We start from the raw sequence: 15405 nt of genomic DNA, 5'->3' as shown, positions 1-15405 counted from the left end.
ATGAGAGTGATAACAACGACAATGATAACGATGATCCAAGCAGGAAGGTGCATGAATAAGTAGGCATATGTGTGCGTGGTGTCAGTGAATGTACACATTTTCTTAGACACAGATTAAAACTGCCACCTCATTTAGCAGAGTTTAATATAATTAGCTTATTAAATTATCATTCACAGATGAAACAATATTGTTCTTTATCCAGGACAAAGATCCATTGAATTATTTACCAAAAGAAATCAGGACTCTCTAAAACACTTCAATTGATGAACTTCAATCAAAAGTTCAGCTGTTAAACTATTGAAGTATTATATTTCACAACCAATCTCGAGATATTCTTTTTCTTAGCCTTTGAAGATTCTGAGAAAAACCAGAGAAGAATAGCTTTGCAGCTACAGAAAATTGCATTTGTTTTTATATATAAAATACATATTTTCCTTTTTGGTTTATCAGAGAATTATTAAAAAGAAAAGAAAAACCTCCAAAAACGAAAACTGTATTTGTGTTTGAGTAGAGGATAAATCTTTCAATCTGTCTTTGCTTTTGGCAATACGATACTTAGGTTTTGCAGAAGAAGAGATCTAATTCAGAAAAACTCAGTCAAATTTGCTAATAAATCAAAAAAACAGTTCATCTTAGTTTCTGATACTAATCTCCCATAACAGTCTCTTTTGATGAAATTCGATAGTCTTATTTTTGCAAAGATTGTGTAGGAATGACCACTTTTCTCTTTTACATCCAAATGAAGATTCATTATGCTTGAAATTATACAATTTACATATGTCTGAATAATGCAGCATTGCAACTTAATTAATTTGGTCGGGCTCCCAATTAGGCCTTGTCATTTTGATCTTTCATTAGCTTTTTGATCTTTCATTGACAGGGGTTACTCTTTTAGTCTTTTACTTGTTTCAGTCATTTGACTGTGGCCAAGCTGGAGCACTGCCTTTAGTTGAGCAAATCGACCCCAGAACTTATTCTTTGTAAGCCTAGTACTTATTCTATCGGTCTCTTTTGCCAAACCGCTAAGTTACGGAGACGTAAACACACCAGCATCGGTTGTCAAGAGATGTTGAGGGGGACAAACACAGACACACAAACACACACACATATATATATATATATATATATATATATATATATATATATATATACATATATACGGTGGGCTTTTTTCAGTTTCCATCCACCAAATCCACTCACAAGGCTTTGGTAGGCCCGAGGCTATAGTAGAAGACACTTGCCCAAGGCGCCATGCCGTGGCACCTTGGGCAAGTGTCCAACAATCACCTGCATGTGGGTAACGAAAGGAAGAAAAATGAATGGGTTGCATACACTCCATGCAGATTATGGTTTTTTGGTAACTGTCACATGTCCCCATGTAGCAGTCTAGAAAACAACGATGCAGTGGATAATGTAGAGATCCATGATATAAGTTTGTTTGAAGCTTGCATCAGCTACATGCCAGTTCCCACAGCATCAAACCAGGATTTTTATTATTGAGGTTTACTCTTTCCAGTAAGCCTAATGTAACCCAGTAAGGGCAACATGTTTGATCAGAGGCTGCTTATTTTAAGTATAATTGCAGCTAATCCCCATAAATGAGGACCATTCCCCTCTCTGCAATCATCACATTATTCTTGACCACTTCTGGTAATACGTAACCCTGTACAACCTGTTGCATGATCAGTTTATCAGTGACTAGACTGGTAATCTCATCGAGCTTACTTGCTTGGTGAAGGGGGTGATTCTTGGACCCCCTACTGGACAAAAAACAAAACCCATCGTAGCAAATTTAAGATACTTGATTGTGCTTTTATTCTTTCACTGGTTTCAATCGTTAGACTGTAGATATGCTGTGGTTCTCCCTTGACTTAGAGGGGTTTGTTAGTCACATCAATCATGATATTTATTTCAGTGTGGTACTTGTTAAACTAAGGCGGTGAGCTGGCAGAAACATTAGCTCGCTGGGCAAAATGTCTTGTGGTGTTTCGTCTGTCGTTCTGAGTTCAAATTCCGCCGAGATCGACTTTGCCTTTCATCCTTTCGGGGTCGATAAATTAAGTACCAGTTACACACTGGGATCGATGTAATCGACTTAATACCTATGTCTGTCCTTGTTTGTCCCCTCTATGTTTAGCCCTTTGTGGGTAATAAAGAAATAGGTATTTCATCTGCTGCTACGTTCTGACTTCAAATTCTGCTGAGGTCAACTTTGCCTTTCATCCTTTCGTGGTAGATAAATTAAGTAAAAGCTTCACACTGGGGTCGATGTAATCAGCTTAATCCCTTTGTCTGTCCTTGTTTGTCCCCTCTGTGTGTAGCCCCTTGTGGGCAATAAAGAAATGAGAGATGGATGGAGTTCATAGGTGAGCATTTACCTAGTGGTCTACTCGTGTATGAAAGGATTTAAGAAACCCAGTAGATCTGGATTTAGGAAAGCTATCCTGGGGTCATAAAGGAGGGAGATGGATTTAATTTGTTAGAGACTGTAGTTCTTAATGACCATCTCTGACACCTTTGAGATGTTGGAAGCAGGAATGATTAGTGTTGTAGCTGAGAGGGGAGTAAGAGGAGCAACTGCTGCCCCATCACCCAAGCACTTTTAAAAAAAAAAATTGGTGCCTTTACAGCAATGTTTTTTACCTCTTTACTTCACTTGTACAATAACAGTTGAATCTCTTGTTTTTCATTAGTCACTTGTCCTTGGAAGAAGTTTCTGGAGTCGTGTTTTTGAGCTGTCAGCTCAATCTCCTGTGATGTACTGGTGGCCACTGATGTCTGAAGAACCAAAACAAACCCCAACGTAATAACCTCCTGACACTGGACGGTCCAGTGGTGTTTCATCTTTTTCACATCACACTTATGTCAGTAGTTGTGCATTTCATAAATAATGACATTGATAATGAACATGAAATTAATGAAATATTTTGTGCAATATAAGAGAAATGAGTTAAAAATTGTTTGTTGTGTGTCATGGCACCCTTTTCTTTTTTGTGTGTGCTTGCTTATCCTAACTTTAAAATCTTGCAACACTACTGGGAATGATATCTCAATAGTTGGTGTGGTGGGTCAGACATGTAGTGATGCCATTTTGGAAGTCTTCAGCGCGCATGTGCAGAGTTGGATTTCTTCCAGTATGCCGCTAGAAGTTTCCTCATGCACATGCACAGAGAACTACCAACAGCAAAATTTCCTGCTGGATTGACCTCTTTCGAAGCTGCAGCTGAATTGAATGGATATGTCCTCACGGCTCTCCCAAGCAAGCCAACATGTGGAGAAGCCACTCTACACTGGAACGAGACAGCATTTGGCTCACACCATTTAACTACTGTGACTAGCTCCATGGCCTATGGCTACTGGTTTGCCCTGAAGGAAATATATGTATATATATTATTGCGTATCCAGAAAAATAAATATTTTTTATGCTGTTGAAGTTATTCGAAGTCTTGGTTTTCCTATCGACAAATAATTTAATGTAACGGGATAAGACCTGCACCCCTCAAGTGTTCCAGAGACCTTACATCCTGTTACTGACAGGTTGCCCTTCTTGTGAATGGTACACAATGTACAATTTCCAAAGTATCATTGGAGGAGAGAGAGAGAGAGAGAGAGAGAGAGAGAGAGAGAGAGAGAGAGAGAGAGATTGAAGAGCTTGGCAGAGATAGAGGCTAACTTTGGGGTACATTGATTTATAGAAAGGAAAGATGGCCTTGTTGGTTTCAGGTGACCAGAGGTGCTTTTGCATGGCATTTGATGTGAATGTGAGTCTTCCATTCATTTTAACCTTTGAGGTAACCCTAAAATAATTCTAAAACTAAGTTACTAACGGAATATTTGCTTGATAACTTAGTAGTCATTGTAGAATGTGCTGAGTACTTTAGAAAATGTTTCAAACAGAGGTGACTGGGCTTGAGAGAAAAAAAGCCTTAACCTTTTTGTTACCAAAAACGGCTGAAACCGGCTGTGGCTCTGAGTACAAATGTCTCGTTTTCATAAGTTTTGAATTAAAATCTTACATCAAACCTTAGTAACAATTTATGTTCCTAACACTAGCTGAATGATAACTAAGTTATTTTACTAAATTCTTTGTTATATTTAAAATTAATTGAAAGAAACACAGAGCATCTCAAAATAACCACAGTAACAAAAGGGTTAAAGTTAAAAAGTCCAAAATTAATATAGTTGCAGGAATTACAAAAACCCTATAGAAAATATAGCAATGGCCTTGCTCAATAAGAGAAAGGATCTAGGTAACATAAATACTAGATATGTGATACTAGCAATCACTACACAAAAGAACTGATGAGGTGGGGGTTTCTTATAGATTCACAAGTTACCAAAATAGTTTAACAAACAGCATGAGTATGCATGAAGTGAAGGCCAAGTATTTTTTGAATGATTTTGGACGTTGAGTATAATTTCTGGGTGCAAGTTTTGTGAGTAATAGCAGAGAGGTTAGGATTCATGGAAGACTAATGAAGGAATTGCAATTTCTTGGAATGAAAAGTGTTTCATTCTCTCTTTTATAATTGACTAGCAGTATCACCCGGTGTTGCTTGGGTTTGTTTCGACCCTTTAGAATTAGAATTTTTGAAAAGTAAAAATTTTGCATTATGTAGCTTGTTATTCTCTTTAAGTGAACATTTTTCTGGTTGAAATACACCGAAAAATGGCGACACAGCAGTAAAAAAATCGTAAAAAATAGGGATTTTCATAGAAAAAAAGCACCTTTTTGATGTAAATAATTTTTGGTGTTAACATGATCCAATTTGAATTTTTTCTTCTACAGAAGGAAGAGCAAGCCTTCTTCTATCATACTCTCAATTTTGGTCAACTTGCACCACGGGGTCTCGGAGGAGATAGTGTTAGTTGAAGGCTACCAAACCTGCCATACACAGACAACTTCAGCTTTATATATATAGATTATATGAAGAACATACAAGAAGTATTATGCAAGTGGAAAAGACCAAGCTGTTGTAGATTGTTGGTTGTGTAGATTTAATTTATTTCAAAAAAGCATGAGTGAGTTGTGAAAGCAACTGAGCATCACAGGTGTCGGTGGATGTATGTAAGATGGACAACTACGTGAGAATGGAATGATGCATGTTCATGGAAAAAAAAAAGTGAGCTGGTGATAATTTCACACATGTGGCAGAATTAGACCAAGGACTTAAGAGAGAAACGCTAGACTTGAATTGAGAGCATTGGGTTTCACTGAGAAGATAAAATCAGATCAAGATGCAAAGAGAGATGTTGCATTAGACACACTTCCAACCAATTCACCCTATGATAAAAGAGGCTTTAAACCATTCATCATCATCATCGTTTTACGTCCGTTTTCCGTGCTAGCACGGGTTGGACGGTTCGACAGGGGTCTGGGAAGCCAGGAGGCTGTACCAGGCTCCAGTCTGATCTGGCAGTGTTTCTACAGCTGGATGACTTTCCTAACGTCATTGACAATGTTAAAAAAAAATAGAAAGAACATGCTTCTTGAATTTTAATAATGACCTAAATTAAACTGCATAAAATGTTCGGAGGGAACATGAATAATTCATTTTAAAGAAACACACAATAAAATCTAAATGAATAATTTATTTAAATTCGAAGTCAAGGTGCAAAGAGGAAAAAGGCACTCATAAATCGTTTAGATAAAGGTCGGTTCACATTTTAACACGTCACCGGTAGAGCGTCGTGGCGCAATCTGATTGGCTGTTTGATTTCAACCGGTCTTCAGTACACATGGACATTTGTGTCTGTTTGTGATGATTGTCATGTTCGCATCAACATTTAAGCTGCCTCCAAGACCTGGACAGCAACGAAATAAAAGCTTCCTGCTTCGATGTCATGTCTCTCATTTATAACAGTTCTTCCCAGAGGATAAAACAAAATAGTAATCTTTAAACGCAGTAGTGACTAGTCTTGCATCCCACAACACTGTTTTTCCCCCAGTAACATTTTAGGTTATTTTAGCAACAATAAATCGTTCTGTTATTGTTGCTAAGGAAAAAAAGCTATATATTCACTGTTTACACATTGTTTATAAAAAAAATAATATATCGTTACTTTATATAAATCAATTATGTATTTTTGGAACAGTCTATCGAGCAAATATTTAGCTATTAACTTCGTCTTCCTTTTGGTTTCTGTGTATGCTTCCACCAAAGAGGAGGATCCGATGATAAAAAAATGTGAAGCTTGTCGTAATATCGAAGAGCGGTATCGAGAGGTAAGTCAGTATTATTTACACGTTCTGTTGAGAATCAAAAAATGTTATTGTTTTCATATAACAAAATACCATTCATTGCCATGAGAATTCTTAGCACTAACAGGTCTTACCACTTGTGGGTTCCATTTCAACCATATACGTTGTTTCATCTTTCGGATCTAAAATCTAAAATATGTCTTGCTAAAATACACTCGCCCCTAAATCCAGTTAACGAACCATTTTTTGATAGCGATGCTCCAGCATGGCCACGACCTGGTGATTTAAAACTGGTTGATGTTGAAATGTGTAGTATAAAGATGATTTGTTGTGTGGAAGATTGTTTCGTTTGAAAATATATATATTTTTTTAGTTCAGTTTCTGAGGTTCAATTCCTGTCGGAGTTTCACTTAGCTTTCGATATTCAGGAGATTGATAAAATGAGTACCAGTAATTATATCGTCTGGACTGACAAATTAGTGCAAGGTAAAATGAATATCGATGAAACGACTCGACCGTCAGTATTGATAAAGCAAGAATACAAGATTGATTATCAGACTGTATCACTAAAAACGAAACTAAAAACATATTTTTTAGAGAAAATTCTTTTGAATCTTATAAAAATGCTTAAATGAAATATATATATATATTTTCAACACACCTCTATGACAGAGCAAAAAAGGGGCTTGTTGAATTTGATATATTTTTCATTGATCGATCTTCAGAGCTGTTTAGGGATAATCATGTTCACTTCATATGTGGCAATTCTCACGAATATGGATTGGCATTTCATGCTTGGATTAACTTTATATATATATATATATATATATATATATAACAGGGAAACCACTTTGTGGACACCCTTATGTATATAATACAATTTTACTGAACCTTCAGTTTTTTTATATATGCTAGACCACTGGTGTGAAATCGATGTTAATTAAATTAATATCTAATTTCTTACCCTCATTTTAAATTTATATATATATATGTGTTGTATATATATATATATATATACATATATATTTTATTTTATAGAAGGAGCTTCTACAGGGTCCTGTAGAAGCTCCTTCTATAAAATAAATTAATTTACTCTGCTATGTATTGAGTACCTTATTTACTGTGGTTAACCCCGACTCAACCCGGGACCTATATATATATATACAACACACACAGGTGAATCGGAACGGTAAATACAAATAAAAACTTATTAAAGAGTCTCTCCCTTAAAGGGATTCAGCTAATATACAATTTACATGCCGTAAATTTTCTTTTCATAAAGACCAACTTGCTAATTTTGTTTACATTTTAATAAGTCGTTAATCCGTTGCTGAACTTTCGGTAGCTTTGGAAAGAAGGATGAGCGAAACTGAATTACGAGTCTTTGAATTCAGTTGGACTGGTCAGTTCGATTCTCATTCAAGCTCCCAAATGAAGAACAATATTGGGGGGGTTAAAGTTTATTTAGAGACATGCCACTTTGTTATCATTCTATGCTGTTTTGTTACCTTTTACGACCGTCCGTTTGTATCGAAATAACCTTTGGATTTTTAATTCATTTTTGCTTTTATTTAACACTTGCTGGCTTTTTCCCCCCCCCACCTTTCATTTAATGTGTATTGGCATTGAATGGATATTTCGGTTTTAAAGTTCTGGGGTCAAACCCTGCCCGAATCAACTAGAACGTTCCTAAGTCGGTAAGGTGACAAAGTGACGTGTCAAAATTAATAACATATATGCGTAATATCAGCCATTATATCATTGGGTTTATAGTCTTTGCCAAAGAATCTTCAAAGTTGGTTCCATTGTAAGCAAACTTGGCCGTTAATGAAAAACATTAAAAAATATCTTTCAATTAGAATTCTATATAACTTATTTGTGAGAAGAAATAAGATTAAGAACTGTGGCATTGTACATACATTATATATATATATATATATATATATACATACACACAGGGTGTCCCAAAAAAATGTATACACACCTTAAATAATTGTAAATTTATTATTCTTTGTAAGCCTAGTACTTATTCTATCGTTCTCTTTTGCCGAACCACTATGTGTATACATTTTTTGGGGACACCCTATAATATATATATATATAATATATATATATATATATATATATCATTTGTAGAAAACGTAAATCCGAAAGAAGCACACTCTAAGATGTAGAGCAGTATACATTAAAAATGGGGAAGGCCGGTTTATGGGTGTCCCCTCTATAAAGGGTCTAGATTTATGGTGTATCGTCAGATCCCCAAAACCCAGACCTTTTATGGACTGGAAACCTAATGTAATCCCATAAACCGGCCTTTACCATTAATATATATATATATACTTTTTATTAAGGCAGTAAAATTATCACAGAGCTGTAACCGATAGTTTCACGTTCCCGTTCGTTGGACAGTTGTGATAAAATACTAAATTAAAATCGGGATTGTGCATGTAATATATTGTTATTTGATATATTTCAAAATACACGAATATTCATGTATTTGAATTACATGTACAATCACGATTTTAATTCAGTATCACAACTGCCCGACGAACGGGCCAGTTCTGCGATAATTTTACAGCTTTAATAAAAAAAGCATATTACTCTACCTCTGGTATTCGAGTACTATTTTTTCCATCTTGTTTTGCACTTATGTGCTCACCTGTGTAAAACACACACACACACATGTATATATATATAAACATATAGTTGTGGTGCACCTGAGCACTGTATACAATAATTTCATTATTATTATTATTATATATTATATATATATATATATAAGCAGTTTACGTTCATTTTTTCCATGCTTGCATGGGTCAGACGGAATTTGTTGAGACAGATTTTCTCCAGTCGAATACCTTTCCCGCTGTTACGTATCCTCACCTGTTTCCTATCAAGGTGATATTTCCCCTTGACTAGACATGTTTTTCACAGAAGACTGGAAACAAAAATTGGTTGTATGTCGATGATGCTCGTTTACAATCTTTACACAATATCAAGACAAAGGTACACACAAACAAACAAACATATGTATATGTGTGATGGGCTTCTTTCGGTTTCCATCTACCAAATCCAATTACAAGCTTTGGGCGATAAAAGAAAACATTTTCCCAAAGTGCTGTAGAGGAGAACTGAACCCTTAACCACATGGTTTAGAAGCAAGTTTCTAGCACCATCATTTAACGTACACCTTCTATGCCTGCATGGGTCAGACGGAATTTGTTGAATCAGATTTTCTACTAACATTTGAGCTGTTCTGTTTATCATTTGTATGTATTCACAAACCGTATTCAGAAGTGCATTAGTTTATAGTTTAACAAAAACATCCGTTTATTCACAGGGTTTAAAAAGAACTGCAAAAGGTAACTATGGAGGTGGTAACACCAACTGGGAAGAAAATAAGCTTGGAAGTTATGCTCTAAGGTAAGGATTTGAACCTGTCATTTTTTTTACTCTTTACTCTTTTTTACTTGTTTCAGTCATTTGATTGCGGCCATGCCGGAGCACCGCCTTTAGTCGAGCAAATCGACCCCAGGACTTATTCTTTGTAAGCCTAGTACTTATTCTATCGGTCTCTTTTGCCAAACCGCTAAGTTACGGGGACGTAAACACACCAGCATCGGTTGTCAAGCGATGTTGTGGGGACAAACACAGACACACACTCACACATTATATATATATATATATATATATATATATAATATATATATATATATATACATATATATATACAATGGGCTTCTTTCAGTTTCCATCTACCAAATCCACTCACAAGGCTTTGGTTGGCCTGAGGCTATAGCAGAAGACACTTGCCCAAGGTGCCACGCAGTGGGACTGAACCCGGAACCATGTGGTTGGTAAGCAAGCTACTTACCACACAGCCACTCCTACATGACTTTTTTTATCTTTTTGTGTTGAGAGATGAATCTTGAAATTGTTTCTATGAACAGCCTGGTGCTTGTCCAGATTTTTGTTTCTTACATATGCTTTTTGTGTTTGCTTCATTTTGGTAAATACTCGTGTGCAATAGAGAAGACTCTGCTGGTTTGGTCATGTAAAGTGTGTAGATGAGGTCAGCTGCATAAAGAAGTGCTGAGGTCTAATAGTGGAGAGAACCTGGGGAAGGAGTAGACCCAGGAAGACGTGGGATGAAGTGGTGAGACAAGATCTTCGGATGCTGGGCCTCGCTGAGGAAATAAGGGACTGGGAGTTGTGGCAATTTGTGTACTTGAGAAGACATGCCAAGCTAAGTAAAATCGCTGTCATCCATACATACAGGCTGGTCCTTTACAGGTGCCATTGCCCCATAAAATGCATTCATGCCAGTGCTGTGTAAACACACCCATATTGGTGGCCCATAAGCACCCAGCATGGGTCCCTCACTTCAATGAGGGTTGGCAACGAGTATAGTGAAGAATTCCAGGTAGGAGTAGGGGTCCACCAAGCATCAGTCCTCAGCTCCCACTTATTCATCAGTCCTCCAGGCAATAACAGAGGAGTTCAAGACAGGCTGCCCCAGGGAGCTCCTCTATGCTGATGACTTTGCTCTAATAGCTGAGTCACTACTAGATCTAGAGGAGAAGTTTCATGTGTTGAAGTAAGGGCCTTAGAGTCAATCTAGCAAAAACCAATCTTAGTAAGTAGGAAGGCAGACAAACCACAAATCCCTTCAGGTAGATGGCCCTGCTTGATCTGTAGGAAAGGTGTAGGTAGAAACTCCATAAGATGTAATCAGTGTAAGCTATGGACACATAAGAGGTGCAGCAATATCAAAGGAAGGTTAACTGGGAAGATAGATTTTGTGCGTGGCAGATGCACAGGGGCAATAAACACTGAAAATGTGCAGAGAAAAGCTTCCATCACATGCCAGGGGAAAAACTAGTAGTTAATAGCTTCTGTTACCTAGGTGATTAAGTCAGCAGTGGGAGCAGATGCTCTGAGAGTGTAGCTGCTAGAATAAGAATAGCCTGGGCAAAGTTCAGACAGCTCCTGCCTCTGCTAGTAACAAAGGGCCTCTCGCTCAGAGTGAAAGGTAGACTGTATGATGCATGTATGCGAACAGCCATGCTACATGGCAGTGAAACATGGGCTGTGACTGCTGAGGACATGTGTAAGTTTGCAAGAAATGAAGTTAGTATGCTCCACTGGATGTGTAATGTCAGTGTGCATACAGGACAGAGTAAGTGCACTGAGAGAAAAGTTGGACATAAGAAGCATCAGGTGTGGTGTGTGAGAGAGATGACTGCACTGGTATAGTCATGTGCTACAAATGGATGAGGACAGCTGTGTTAAGAAGTGCCTATCTCTAACTGTGAAAGAGGTAGACCCAGGAAGACCTGGGATGAGGTGGTGAAGCACGACCTTTGAATGTTGGGCCTCACTGAGGCAATGACAAGCAACCGAGACCTTTGGAAATATGCTGTGCTTGAGAAGACCTGGCAAGCTGAGATTGTGGCTATGGCCTATGCCAGAGTTACATTTAAGAGTTCTGTTCAATTGTCAGGTAATGTACTGTGCTTGAGAAGACCTATTTAGTCAAGTAAAATCTCTATTGTGGCTGATGCCAGTACTGCCTGACAGGCACCCATGCCTGTGGTACATAAAAAGCACCATTCAAGTGTGGACGATGCCAGTGCTTCCTGACTGGCTCCCATGCTGGTGGTACGTGAAAAGCACCATTTGAACATGGTCAGTGCAAGTGCCACCTGACTGGCCCTTGTGCCGTTGGCATGTAAAAAGCACCCACTGCAGTTTCAGAGTGGTTGGTGTTAGGAAGAGCATTCAGCTGTAGAAACCTTGCCAGATGAGTTTGGAGCCTGGCGCAGCCTCCTGGCTTGCCAGCCCTCAGTCAAATCGTCCAATTCATGCCAGCATAGAAAGTGGACATTAAACAACAACAATGATGATGATATATATATATATACATATACATACATATGATGATGATATATATATATACATATACATACATATACCGTGCCAGCCTGGCCTGGCCTCTGTGCCGGTGGCACGTAAAAAGCACCATCCAAGCGTGGCCGTTCGCCAGCCTCGTCTGGCACCTGTGTCGGTGGCACATAAAAAGCACCCACTACACTCACGGAGTGGTTGGCGTTAGGAAGGGCATCCAGCTGTAGAAACACCGCCAGATCTGACTGGCCTGGTGCAGCCTCCTGGCTTGCCAGCCCTCAGTCGAACCGTCCAACCCATGCTAGCATGGAAAGCGGACATTAAACGATGATGATGATGATGACAATGTATGTGTGTGTGTGTGTATATATATACATGCAAACATGTGTGTGTATATATATGCATGCATGTATATATATGTGTGTGTGTGTGTACATATGTAAACAAAATATTCAAACACTAAAATTTGAAATAAGATGTTACGACTGTTAATATTTTTATCATCATCATCGTTCAACGTCTGTTTTCCATGCTAGCATGGGTTGGACGGTTCGACCGGGGTCTGGGAAGCCAGGAGGCTGCACCAGGCCCCAATCTGATCTGGCAGTGTTTCTACAGCTGGATGTCCGTCTTAATGCCAACCACTCCGAGAGTGTAGTGGGTGCTTTTTACATGCCACTGGCACGGAAGCCAGTCAAGGCGGCACTGGCATCAGCCACATTCGGATGGTGCTTTTTATGTGTTACTGATACGAGGCTCACAACTACAATGTGGATAAAATTTAAAATTGACTCTAAGGCCCTGTGATTCTAGACCTTACTTCCACACCTGAAACTTCTCCTCTGGATCTAGTAGTGACTCAGCCATTAGAACAAAGTCATCAGCATAGGTGGTCAGCAGGCAAATAGCATTATTTAGCTATAATTTACAAATTAGCACAAAGTGTAAGGATTCATAAAAACATCATGCTGCTAGAAATAAGAGCTAAAGTCTTGATTAAACTACTGTACAGTACCAAGATAACGGAGAAATAACAGCAGGCAAGGAAATGGAAAGAATTAATACATCCAAAAGCGCAACTATAAAAGATTATGCAGTTTAGGACATCCTCATACCCGGGTTTCGGCTTTTGGAAATTTTATCCTTGATCCACTTCAGTGTGGACTACTGAGTAAAAATTCAAGGCCATCACATTAAACTCCGCTAGCATACTGGTTTTGTTTTGTGCAAAAACACAGCACATGGTGCAGAAATATTTATAAACATTTGTATATCTGCCATCTATGAGGTTTATCTCCCTTGCTATACTCTGCCTGTGACTTGACTTCACTTCTGTGCATCTTATATGTGAGCGCAAATATGGATGTGTAGTTACAAAGTTCCCTTTTGTAACCACATGGATTTGGGTGCCTCAGACCAGCCAAAGCTTTCTAAGTGGAATTAATAAATTGGAAACTGTACAGAAGTCCATTATTGGAGCCTGGTGCAACCATCTGGTTCGCTAGTCCTCAGTCAAATCATCCAACCCATGCTAGCATGGAAAGCAGATGTTAAACGATGATGATGATGAGATATATATATATATATATATATATATATATACCTGTGCGGGTGGCACGTAAAAAGCACCCACTACACTCACGGAGTGGTTGGCGTTAGGAAGGGCATCCAGCTGTAGAAATATTGCCAGATAAGACTGGAGCCTGGTGCAGCCTTCTGGCTTCCCAGATCCCCGGTCGAACCGTCCAACCCATGCTAGCATGGAGAACGGACGTTAAACAATGATGATGATAAGGTTGAAAAGGAACACACGAGTTGATATAGATGGGAAAAAAAGTCAAGGTAGAAAATACTAAAATAATTTTATGAAAAGCATTTCAGTACCGGTTTCAGTCATTGAGACTTTTTCAACTGTAAGTATGGAAAACAATTAAATTTTGGAAAAGTTAAAAGAAAAGTTTTTTAAAAGAATATTTGCATAGTATTCAAATACAAGGGGCATTTTCCTTCTTGCATTTGAGTCTGTAGGACAGCTTCTGAAATTCTGATGTTTTGTGATATTGTAAAATAGTTGCTTTATCTTTTTTCTTCTACGAAATTTAATTAATTATCTAGCACTCTTTTTTTTCTAATTCATTGTACTATAATCTATATACTATACCAGACCACGAACAGGACGTCACTGTGCTCTCCCCATTGTGCCAACTGCTTCATCTTGGGCAAGGACCAATGTACTGCAATAGCTTGGGTTCCAAGAGTCCACAGCTGTTTAACTGTCTGCCGGAGCATCTGAGGAGCCTCCATGGAGTGGATGTAGACGTTTTCAAACGCGAACTTGACCTCTGGCTCGCCGAGATCCCGGATGAGCCAATATCTAGGCAAGAAACTCAAAGGAGGGCAGTAGCATCGAACTCCATCCTTCACCAGAAGCCACTCCAACAAAGGTGGAAAGATGATTGCAATGGCAGTGCTCCAGCATGGCCACAGTCATTGGACTGAAACATATAAGAGAATAAGAGAATACTACTAAAATTCTGTGATTGCTTGTTTGTGTGCTTGTGAATATTATAATTTACTGTAGAGTTTTGGATTGTTTAATTTGACCATAACCTCACATTTTTGTTAGATATTCTTTTGCCCTCTGTCTTTCCCAACTTTAGTAACCATGTACCTCCCTAACAGCAGGGCACTTGTTCCCATATTTCTAATATGATTTAACCTCTCATCACCTGGCACAAAGCTACCTCACTCTACTACTCCCCCATCAGTTGTTGGGTCTTGTTTTACAAATTACTTGGCGACTTCATTGGTACCAGTACCACGTGAAAAGCATCCAGTACCCTTTGTAAAGTGGTTGATGTTTGGAAGGGTACCAAGCCATAGAAACTATACCAAAGCAGACATTGGAACATGACACCACAGTCCTCTGGTTCTTCAGCTCCTGCTGTTGTTATTGTTAAGCAACAAGACAGGTAAGGGTGATTAGGTGATGGTCTAGGGCTTAGGGGCGGGAGACCCCAGACCTTGGAAAAGAAAAAAAAAACTTTGGTCATCTTGTAATCGAGGGCTCTTCGTTGACGCCCGACACCACTGGGAGGTGGCCTTCGAAGTCGCTGGAAATGGAGATCTCCAGGTCCAAAGTCTTGGACGGCTTCAGCTCCTGCTGAGCCACCCAGTCCATGCTGGAATGGAAAACGGATGCTAAAGCCTGGTAATGATGATGATGATGACGACCAATATTATTAACGATGCATCATAAATATATAATCTCATTTATTCCTTTGGTTTATTTTCAG

At 38.5% G+C, this 15405-nt stretch overlaps 1 protein-coding gene across 3 annotated transcripts in view; it reads left to right on the top strand.

The window, feature by feature from the left end:
• Positions 1–5706: 5706 nt before the first annotated feature.
• Positions 5707–15405, top strand: part of LOC115217104 (cysteine-rich with EGF-like domain protein 2) — a 35375-nt gene continuing 25676 nt past the window's right edge. Inside the window, exons 1-2 of one of the 3 annotated variants that reach the window (XM_029786701.2) lie at positions 5707–6226; positions 9543–9625. In XM_029786701.2, coding sequence (XP_029642561.1) covers positions 6080–6226; positions 9543–9625 — 230 coding nt within the window. In that variant the 5' untranslated portion in view covers positions 5707–6079. The remainder of the gene's footprint in view (positions 6227–9542; positions 9626–15405) is intronic. The other 2 variants (XM_029786704.2, XM_029786703.2) reach the window with 2 other exon arrangements.

Source organism: Octopus sinensis, linkage group LG11, assembly GCF_006345805.1.
Source record: "Octopus sinensis linkage group LG11, ASM634580v1, whole genome shotgun sequence".
NCBI lineage: Eukaryota > Metazoa > Mollusca > Cephalopoda > Octopoda > Octopodidae > Octopus > Octopus sinensis.
This window is presented reverse-complemented; position numbering and strand designations above follow the sequence as displayed.